The following is an 11,514-nucleotide window of genomic DNA, read 5'->3' on the forward strand; positions in this document are numbered from 1 at the left end:
AATATAGTTATATCATTGCCTACATATGTGTTTTTTTATTCAAGTAATCAAGCTTCTGAGAACATTGGATTTGAAACAACTCGTACTGGAATGGTAATATAGCATCTTGACATGCTATATTAACTCATTCCAGTACGTTGTTTCAATCCCGAACTTCAAAAATCAAATCAAATGATTTTAAATAGGAAGCATTTCAAATTTTCCCGCTCATTTGTTTAGAATTCCGGCCGCAAGAGAGCGCTTTTATTTCCTCGAACCACCGCATGGGGGCGCTGAAACTTGACCCCACTTCTTAGTAGGGGAGTTTCCCTTCTATATCGGTGTGTTCTGTGGGACTTGCGGAAGGAATTCAAGAGGATTTAGGAATTCGTAATGAAAAATTCAAGGGGAGACCGGAACAGGACTTGGAAATAATACTTCCAAATAAAAATATTAGGAATTTTGGAAATGGACCGATAAATACGGAAATGGCTGGGAATAACATTGGGTACCAACGTGAAAAGTGGTCAGGGAATAGCGAACGCGTGCCAAGGACGGTCGCGACGGAGGAATGCCAGTTGGCAGAATCGAATATGGGAATAATCGATAACGTAGAGCAGATGATCGACGTAGATCAGGGGCGTAACTGGAAAACTGATGTTTGCCATGAACAAAGGAGTTGCATGGAAGGAACTGGGAAGGAAATTCGGAAGAATTTAAAAATTAGTACCGGTTATACTAGGAAGAAACAGAGAGATGAGGATGATAACAGGGAACAAGGAAAAAGGTGCAACGAGAAGTTTACTGAAATAGTAGTGGATACGAACGAAGTGGAGTATCAAGAGGAAAATAGACCCAGGGGGTCGAAATCAAGTAAACGAGTATCATGGGACGTCAATACAGAGGAAGATCAGATGATGGAATTTAGGGTAGGAGACTTGGTATATTTCAAGGAGGTATCTGAAAAATTGGGAAAGAAATGGTTAGGGCCATACAGGATCAAGGAAGTCTTTGATTCGGTAACCTGTAGGATACGAAAATGTGGGGGATGGGAGAGCAGAATTGTTCGAGTAAACAGGCTGAAGCCTTATGTCGCAAAGGTTCGGAAAAAGCGCCCTGACAAACATTTGTCTGGAAGAGAGGAAAGATTTGAGGATTTTAGTGAGACAGATTCGGAAATAGGGAAACCTCGGAGGTTTCATCCGATAATGGTTCCACAGGGGTATGTGAGACATACACGGAATTCAGACACGGGATTAGAGAGCAATGATGAGGAGGAGGTAATGGAGAACGATCAAGAGGAAGCAGAAAGGGTGGTAAGGAGGTCTACCAGGATTAGGCGTCCCCCAGATAGATGGAGCCCAACCTAATCAGATAGGAGACAGGGTAGCGGCAGGAAAATCTGAAGGATTGACCTGTCAGGAGAAGTGAATCGACTCCTGCCCTTTCGCAGATTCCAGGGGCTCTCACTGACCCGGAGAGTCACAACCTGAAAAGGGTCTTCTTCTTTTTCTTCTTCTTCTTCTTTTTTTTTGGGTAGTGGCAGGACATTTTGGCTGATAGTCCTGAAAAAGGAATAATCGACCTTTCCCATTCCACAGATTATAAGTAGAATAACAAGGAGGTCCGGTAATAATGACTTATAGTAAGGGAAATGAACGGTATAAAGATGGGTTTCTTTAATTTTTTTTTTTGGGTCAGATGGGCGCCAGGGTTGAGTATCATAACGAATTGATCTCCCGAGAAACCCTTGATCATTATGTAGCAGTTGGTTCATTTTCGTTTAGATTGAAATCGTTTAAGTTAAAGGTTGTTTGCTGTATTAAATATGAGAAGTTTTGAAAGAGACACTGTAGAGTTGAAGTATTTTGAGTTAAGCTGGACCAAGAGTCATTATAAGGTGATAGATTTCATAGAAGAAATTTCATATTCGGTTGTGTTAGGAGCTTCATGTTGGAAGTTAGATTAACGATATAGGGGTTAATTTTGATTTGCTGATGGATGATTTTAAATATCATCAATAAAGAATATCGGAAGTAGATGAAATGAGAAAGAAATAATCCTTGTCGGAAAAGGATTATGAAGAAGCGTTGTGGTCACCCTTTGATGTGAGCACAACGTCCTGCATGCTATTTCATAAGATTTGAGTTTTATTTAGGTATATGATAGGTCATTTTATGATTATTGTTTTCCCCATATGATTAAATTGCATGCTCATGGGAGATGAATTGTTTTGTATGATTTTTGCATGTGTTTTTTTCGTTTTTTCTTGTATTCAGTCAGGTTTTGGTCAATCAATATCCAAAATAAGGTATCTTTGAAAGACAATCCATGGCAGATTTTCAACCAGAAGGAAGGTATAATCATCAGGTCATCATCAGTGGGATAACCTCTGAATGGTGATTAACCTTAGTTACCAGGTGGCGACGGCGATAGTATACCATAGTGCGGAAAACCGGATATTGCGGCTATTTCATCAGAAATGTTAGAATCTTCATGAACTCGAAAAGTTGTGCGCCAAAGAATTAGAAAGTTTGGAAATTTTGCGTAAGAATGAGAGACATTCAACTCAATATGTGGACTTGTGTGTACGAGGGTATTCTGAACTGATCAAGTGCGGTTTATGGAACAATGTCGGTCCGTATACAAGGCTCGAAATTCATCATCCAGAGGTAGATGTAATCGTCATCAGTAGAACGACGATGGTTCAGCTTAAAAAGGTTCTTCGAGAGATGCGAGTGGAAGGCAACCAGAAGAGAATTAGATTAGAGACGGCGGGACATAGACTGTCCACTACATATTTTGACGATAAAGAAGGAATAGGATAAGCTCACCAAACTGCTATTAATCAAATGCATCACTCAGTAAAGAATGTTTTCAACTTAAGGGAGACGAATAACGACGAGAAAGTGCGAGCAAAATCCAACGTCGAAAGTACGCTACCAAAAAACAAATCGAGCCATATCCAGGGTTACACCCAATTTTACCAATAGTGATACCACACTGGACTGAGAGACATAGCCGGTAAACGATGCGCCGAATAATGTGCCGCGTCAACAAGGTCGAACTGAGTTTGTGTTTTCGTAACCGAGATGATCATACGATATGGACATTAGCACGGGTTGAACAGTGGCGTTCCGTGTAAAGAAACTTTTTCCACCTGAGGTTACTTTTGGTTTTTCACCTGAAGAGTTATTCCACATGATTCCGAGGATGTCTATAGTTGTGTGAGAATGTTCGCGATAGTGAGAAAGAATTCCGAAAATTGAACCTAAGGAACTCCATGTTGGAGATTGTGAAGTGATTAAGGAAAAGATGAGGGTAGAAACTGTTTTGATGACCATTGTCCGAAGAGTGTACTATTTAGGTTTAGTTTGTTTATGTTTGTTTTTTTTTGTTATTTTATGTTTATAGAGCTTGAAGATGATGTGTGATTTAAAGGACTACTACATAAGTACAGTTATTAGAGCATTTGTAGGTTAAGTGATAAGGAAGGGACCGTAGCTTGTGAGGAAAATTTATTTGTGAACTTAATTGATTTTGGTGAATGTTAGTTTTAGGAAAGAGCAGGACATGATGGACTTTGGACGAATATATGATGATTTAGGAAAAGTTGTGGCATCCAATGCCAAAACTTTTTAAAAGGAGGGAGTGTTGTAATAAATCGGAATACGAGATTCCGAATAAATTTGGCATAATTCGAAAAAGGTATCGCTAGAATTTTTTATACATTGTTGCAGCCGTGCTGCAGAGGCGATTTTTAGTTGGAAATACGATACTTCGAGGTGCTTGAGATCAGACGGTATTAAATCTTGGGGAATTTCAATAATAACCAGCTCGATAATAGTTGAAAGAGTTAGAGTCGCTCAGTCAGAAAATCAGCAGTTATTGATACCCTACGTTTTCAGAGAGCAACCGGTGATCGGCGGCCTATGTAATTGATCCCAATATCCGGGGATAGGGACTTCGGAACAAGCGAAAATGGTTAGTCATGTAGATTAAGAAAGATTTATTAGTCTGGAGACCCTGAGAAGAAAACAATTCTCAAAAATGCGGAGTAGTCGAAATTTTCTTGTAACCGTCCAGCTTGGGAACGCTGATTTTTCAACTCAGCAATAATGATCGTCCAATGATTTCGATTTTGGGACGTTTTGGTACCACCCATAGCGTGGGAGAGAAAGACTGGGGAAAAAGGTACATCGGAAAAAGTTAGTCAGTCGGTCCGAGGAAAGTGATCAAACAGAATACCCCTTTAAGTCGGTCCGGGAACGTGATCTGTAAAATATCGAAAAATATACCCCTTCGAGTCGGTACGGAAAAGTAGAGAAATTATAAATCATTGTAGAGTCAGTCATTAAGGAAAGAGAAAAGGGACTTAGAATAAATAGGTTTTCACGAAGTAAGAGAAAAGTCTAGGTAGATCACGGAATAGAATCGGGGACTCGGTCGGCTCATAGATATTTGGAAAAGTTCAGTGTAAAGAAAAGTCCAGTCCTTTGTTTTTGTTGGTTTTGTTGAAGTAGGAACGGAATATCGGGAATTAGGTAGTTGAAGAAATTTGGAAATAATTTGAAGTTCAAGTCAGTTTATCGGAAATCAGTAAAGTAACATTCGAGGAGTGATCGTCTATTTTGATTCGTAGTAAGACCAGATATAAAATTGTGTTGGAATTTTAGATAGGGAAACTTAAAGCGAAAAACGTTTGCGACGGATTTGTGCGGGTAAAGTCTGGTGTCGAAAAGTTTTCATCGGCAGCGTCATACAAATAGCAGTCGCAGAAAAGGTGAAAGTTCCAATTTTTATTCGTCCAGAGTCTTGAAAGCTCCTCTAAAATTCATTGATAAAGTAGTGATTTATTATTGAGCGCAAAGTTAGGAAGTTGAATTTTAAACCAAGATTTTGGTTATGAAAGCAGGTTTTATTGTTTTGCGCTTATTTGCATGTGTTTAAGAAATTGAAGATTTTTGTTGGTCGTCTTGGACCGAGTACGTATTTGTAGAGAAGTTCCAATTTTTTAATTTTATTTTCGAATAGATTTATTTGTTAAAGTTTTTCATGAGTTTCATTTAAACATCTCCCCAGAAATAATAATATTCAACTTCAAGACCTGTCCTTCGTGCGACGGGCCGGATCCACATTTTTATTTTTTTATTCCCTTTCGAGGGCCTTCAATTCGTGTAAATAACATCTAAAAATAATCACCCCTATGATCAGTGGAAAGCCGCTCTTCTACTGATCGAGATAGGTACGGGGGTGCGTTATTACATTTCGCTGTCAGCTGAAATTATCATATGTACATGGGTATGGAGAGTAGAGAGTCTCTACCCTCCATAGTACATGGGGTTTTCATTGTTGGATTTGACTGTGTGTCTGGGATTTCAAATAATTCACTGCTGTACTGGTGTTTCCCATCCCTCATTCTAACTGTTGCTCCGCGGCCCTCGTGTGTGTCTTTAAGTCATCGGCTATAGGCCCGGCCGATGTGAAAAGTGTCCCCGTCATATTCCTTATTCACCAGTACATTATTTTTGTGATATTATTTCTGTGATATTATTTCTGTGAGTTTTTGATTGCTACTATGTCTTGTTTAAAATGTAACTTAGCTAACCTTAACAAGGTTGGCACAGATATGTTGAGATGAGATGGTTGCGACAGACCTTTTCATGCCTCCTGTTCTGAACTTACTGCTGCGGAATTAAAGTGTTCCAACCTACGCTCGAATGTTAGAAGACATGTGAAATACCTCTGTCTTGATTGTGAGCAGGGTCTTCATCAGATTCCTAAAATTCTACAACTGATAGGCGAGCTGAGGGATGAGATACGTGAGCTCAAACAATCAAGGTCCATTGATGTTGGCGCGACGCAGGTAAGATCTGCGCCCTCCTCTCAGTCCAATGAACAAATTATTAATGAGGTGCTTGAAAGAACCAAGCGCTCCCATAACTTAATCATACATGGGAGTATTGAGAGAGGTGCTAACAGGCGTGACCAGTTGCAGCATGATTCGGAACTGGTTCAGTCAATTCTTAATGAGTGTGATGCTTCTGGGCAAAATTTTAAGCTTTTCAGAATTGGGAAATTTGATTCTACCAGGGAAACACGTTCTCGTCCCATAAAGGTTAGTTTTTCTTCACCTGATCCGGTGCCTGGCATTTTGCGTAAGTTCAAGAAGATAAAGTCGAATTTGAGAGTATATACGTTGCTCCTGATAGGACTCCACAGCAGATTGCACTTTACAAATCTGTTAAATCTGAGTTGGATAAACGTTTGGCTGCGGGTGAATCAAATCTTCGTATAAGTTATATATCCGGGATTCCATCTGTGGTGGAATCGAGTTGGAAAAACTAAGCATGCCCAACCGGTTTATTTCTGCTGATCTGTCCCATAAACCAATTGAGGTTACAATTTTTTATCAGAATTGTAGAGGCCTCAACACTAAGTTATCACCATTTTTCAGATCAGCATGTGAATATACGTATGATATAGTCTGTATAACTGAGACATGGCTTGGTGACTCGGTTTTTGATGGTGAATTGTTTCCTCCAGGATATAAAGTAGTGAGATGTGATAGACAGTTTGGTAGGGTTGATAGATCTCGTGGTGGTGGAGTCCTGCTGGCCGCTTCTGGCAGTACATCTTTCAGTATTATAGATGGAGCATTTTTAACCGATCGTGTCCCGTTGATAGATGTGGTTTTGTGTCGTTTTACTGAGCCCTGTCCTTTTATTGCCTGTGTAGTTTACATTCCGCCTGATATTTCTGCTTTTCCTCTGGAAACTTTTACAACTGCATTGGAGTTGAGTTTCCCTGGGGAGACTATGTTCCTTGTTGGTGACTTCAATTGCCCTGACTTTGTTGATTCTAATTGTGGTCCCAAATCAATTCTTTTGCGGAATCTATGCGATCTCCTGGATCTGCGGCAGTGCAGCTCAGTTCGGAATGAGGATCTCAGGCTGCTAGACTTGGTTCTAGCGAGCAAGAACTTTGAGGTGTCAGTCATCCGTTCTGACTCGCCTTTTGTTCCTGAGGACCCCTACCATCCTGCTTTGAGTATGGTCCTTACTGTGGAGTCTTCCAGGCGTCGAGTGAATTTTCCGAGGAAGGATAATTCATTCTATAACTTTAAAAGAGCTGATTACTCTTCTTTGTCTACGGCAATCAACTCCGTTAATTGGGATATTATAGCAGAATTCGATAATGTCGATGAAGCTTTGGATTTCTTCTACAGAAAACTTTTTGAGATTCTGGATGACCTTGTTCCTAAAAAGACTAACTCTTTGGCAGAGCCTAGCTTCCCTGTTTGGTTCACAGGAAAATTAAAGCATATCATTGGCCTAAAGAATTATTACAGAGTGAAGTGGCGTAATACTGGTGTAGAAAAATATTCTGTTGAGTTCAAACGATTGAGAGCGTTGGTCAAGTCTGAAATTGATTTGGAGTACAACAAGTATCTGTCTGAAGTGCAGAGCCAAATAAGATCAAATCCATCTTCACTCTGGAAATATTTAGCTCGAAGAAAGGGTTACACTAAAGTACCTGGAGTCTTTCATTCTGATGAACGTCTTTATGACGATCCCAGAGAAATTGTTGATTTGTTTGGAGCTCATTTTTCTGTGGTTAATGGCCTGAATGCGCATGGGGTTCATAATACTGATGATTCAACTAACCTTCCACCAGTTTTCATCCCATCAGTGTCAGAGGATGAGATAAAGTCCATAATGGAGAAGTTTCCTGATTGATTGACATCCGGTGACGATCAGCTTCCCTCTGTGTTCTTGAGGGAGTGTAGCTCTGCACTGGCCGTGACCCTCCACCGTTTATTTTTCATTAGCCTTAATACTTTCACCTTCCCTAGGAGATGGAAGAGAGCTAGGGTAATTCCGGTGTTCAAAAAGGGTGACTCTCGTCTTCTGTGGAAAATTATAGACCTATTTCCATTTTATCGAACTTTGCCAAAGTATATGAAGAGGTTCTGTATTCAAGCATTTACCACCATATTAAACAACGTTTATCATCAGCACAGCATGGTTTTGTCCGGGGTCGACTGTAACTAACCTAGCCACAATTTCGCAAGTCATAGCAGAGTCCCTTGATGATGGAGGTCAGGTTGATGTGATCTATACAGATTTCTCACGTGCCTTCGATACCGTTCACCATAATTTGCTTTTGAAGCTAGCATCATTTGGTTTTACTCCTAATTTTGTGAAGTTGATTCATTCCTATTTAAGTGGAAGAACTAATTATGTATTCTATAATGGATTCAGATCTTTTGAATATGAGCTCAAGTTTGGTGTTCCTCAGGGATCTAACCTCGGACCATTGTTGTTTGTGATTTTCATTGATGACCTTTTATGCTCTCTCAATTGTGGGGCTCTAACCTATGCTGATGATCTGAAGCTTTTCATGAGAATATTTGGAATTAATGACCAGTTACTTCTTCAGTCAAGTTTGGAGTTGGTTCGCGGTTGGTGCTTGCGGAATGTACTTATTTTAAATTTGAAGAAGAGTTTTAAAGTTACTTTCACCAGGAAGGCGTACCCGCTAGCTTTTGCTTATCACATTGGGGATGATCTTATTGCGGTAGGTGGTCGTTTTCGTGACCTGGGAGTTTGGTTCGACAGTGAGCTGAGTTTTGTTCCACATGTTGAAGATCTGTGTGCATCTGCTTGTAGATCTTTGGGTTTCCTGTTCAGGAGCTTCCGTGAGCTCGACGATCTGTCTGCTCTCAGAAGTGTTTACTTCTCACTTGTTCTCAGTAGGTTGGAATACGCTAACATAATTTGGTTCCCAATTTATGCCACGCATCTTACATCCATTGAGCGGATTCATAGGAAGTTCCTGAAATATGTCGAATATAGGAAGACAGGCATTTATCCTGAGCGTGGTGCTGATCTTTCAAGCATAGCGAGGGAGCTGAGGCTTTCAACCTTAATTGAACGTCAGGTTCAGCAATGTGCGAGATTCGCCCAAAAACTTTTAAGTGGAAAGATTGACTGCCCATTCCTTCTCTCTCGGGTAAACATCCACGTCCCAAGAATGGCGGCCAGGGGTTCTCCGATGTTTAGTCTGCCCACGCCTCGGACCAACATTCTCCAGCGGGCACCAGTATATCGGCTTTGTGATTGTGCTAATAAAGTTAAAATTGGTCTATTATAGTTGTGTGCTTTGTTTTTTTTTTTCTCGGATAAATTATTGTATTGAGGTGCTTGCCATTTCATTTCGTTTTGCTTATGGGAAATTCACATGTATTTTTCTTTGAGTTTATGTAATTTGTTTCCCTGTTACTGGGATTTTTCCTGTTGGGTAAATAAAGTTATTATTATTATGACTTTAGCCTTGCGGCTTTCACACTCCTCTCCAGAGGAAAATTCACTTATCCCAGATATCTCAGATATCAAAAGGATTAAGCTCTGTTGGAGCCCTTTCCAGGTTTTCGGGCTCGTGGTGGTGGTCGGGTCCGGGTCGCTCCTCGCCTCCCTGCTGTAGGTTGGATTCCTGCTCCACCAGCACTTCCTGTCGGCGCAGACGGTGTTCCTCAGCATTCCCCATGTACTTGCGTACAGTTCTCGCCGTTCCGAGCAGTACCGCCTTCTGCATGACTTTATAGATATTTTCGTCCAACTGAAGTTTCCTCAAGTTCTCCAGTAGTTTCTTCGGTATCAGGCCTGTAGATGATATGACAATAGGGATGGTCTTGATATCCTTCAGCTTCCACTGTCTTCTGGTCTGTTCCTCGAGATCTCTGTATTTTGAAATTTTTTCAGTGTGCCTATCTAGAAGATTGGTATTATTTGGAATTGCCACGTCGATGAATAGTGCTCTGTCCTCATCCTTATTGAGCAATATGAGGTCTGGTCTATTGTGGGTTATTTTTCGGTCTGTGAGAACCGTGCGATCCCAGTAGAGCTTGTGATGTTCGTTTTCCAGCACAGCATCCGGATGGTAATTGTAATAAGGAACCTTTTTCGAAGTTAGAAGTTGGTGTTTTAGTGCCAATTCTTGGTGAAGTATCTTGGCAACAGCATCATGTCTATTTTTGTACTCCGTGCCCGCGAACTTCTGACATCCCCCGGTGATGTGCTGGATAGTTTCATGTGTCGCACAGCCATAACGACAGCTATCGTCCGCCACTGAGGAATCCTTGGCGATGTACTTCATGTAATTTCTTGTTGGAATCACCTGATCCTGGATGGCGAGCATGAAGCCCTCTGTCTCAGGAAACAACCTTCCGGAAGTCAACCAGTAGTTCGACGCAGACATGTCGACGTAATCATGGTTGACCTCGTTCTGGTGCCTCCCATGCAAAGGTTTGCCAATCAGTTTCTGCATTTTACTTTCTGCAGAGTGTTCGACGGTTTCCAAGTGATCCTGTTGTAGCTTTAATGGTGTAGAACTATCAGCAACACAAACTACTCGATGGAGTTCTGACGAAGCTGCCTTGCTCAAGAAATATTTTCGAAGTCCTTCAATTTCCTGGGACATACGGTTGGACAAATCAACAATTCCTCTACCCCCAAGATGTCGTGGCAGCTCTGTCCGTTCTATTGAGCTTTTGGGGTGATGTTTATTGTGTTTAGTCAGCATCGTCCTTATTTTTCTCTGTAAAGCTGCTAAATCGGTGGTCGTCCAAGAGATAATACCAAATGAATAGCTCAGCGCCGAGCAAGCGTAGGTGTTAATCGCTTTTATCAGATTCTTGCTGTTAAGACCAGTTCTCATTATTCTCCTCAGTCTTCGGGTGAACTCCTCCGTTAATTCTTTCTTCATCTGGGTCTGATTGATTTTTTTTGCCTGTCTTATGCCTAGATACTTGTATGTGTCTCCTTCCTTTAATGCTTCAATTTCTGCACCTTCCTTGAGTTTGAACGTACCATCTTCTATTTTCCCTCTCGTTATGTTAAGCAGTCGACACTTTTCTAGTCCAAACTTCATTTTGATGTCTTCCGAGAATCCTTCCACCATCTTCAGCATAAGTTGCATTTGTTTTTTGGTAGATGCGAAGAGTTTCAAGTCGTCCATGTAAAGGAGATGATTCAGTTTCATCATAGTTCTACTGCTGCTCTTGATGGAAAATCCGCAGTCCGTAGAATTCAATCTATGAGACAAGGGATTCAGGGCCATGCAGAACCACAGAGGGCTCAGCGAGTCTCCTTGGAAAATTCCGCGTCTTATTGGAATAGGTCCTGTTGTAATGGAGCAATCTGCTGCTTTCATTTGAAGACTAGTACGCCAGGTTGACATGGCGTTTTTCAGGAACTCAACAATATTGGGATCCACCTTGTAAATCTTCAAGATCGTCAAGAGCCATTCGTGAGGTATAGAATCGAATGCTTTTTTGTAGTCTATGTACGCAGCGTAGAGATTCCTTCGCTTAGAGAACGCTTGATTGCAGATAACTGAATCTATTATTAGTTGTTCTTTGCACCCTCGGCTGTCTTTGGTGCATCCTTTCTGTTGCATGGCGATGATGTTATTCCTTTCGCAATGGTTGTGAATTCGGTTTGAAATGCACGATGTGATTAATTTGTACATCGT

The 11,514-nt window shown here is 41.0% G+C and overlaps 1 protein-coding gene across 1 annotated transcript; it reads left to right on the forward strand.

Moving 5' to 3' along the window:
• The first annotated feature begins 6,329 nt into the window (after positions 1-6,329).
• Positions 6,330-7,718, forward strand: LOC123317710. The gene has a single exon (XM_044904318.1). It carries the CDS (start codon positions 6,330-6,332, stop codon positions 7,716-7,718), a length of 1,389 nt encoding a protein of 462 aa, XP_044760253.1.
• The last annotated feature ends 3,796 nt before the right edge of the window (positions 7,719-11,514 follow it).

Source organism: Coccinella septempunctata, chromosome 7, assembly GCF_907165205.1.
Source record: "Coccinella septempunctata chromosome 7, icCocSept1.1, whole genome shotgun sequence".
Classification (NCBI taxonomy): Eukaryota; Metazoa; Arthropoda; class Insecta; order Coleoptera; family Coccinellidae; genus Coccinella; species Coccinella septempunctata.

Bases quoted from the DNA above. Each gene is read 5' to 3' on its own strand.
- LOC123317710 (XM_044904318.1), top strand. From the start codon at position 6,330: ATGCCCAACCGGTTTATTTCTGCTGATCTGTCCCATAAACCAATTGAG.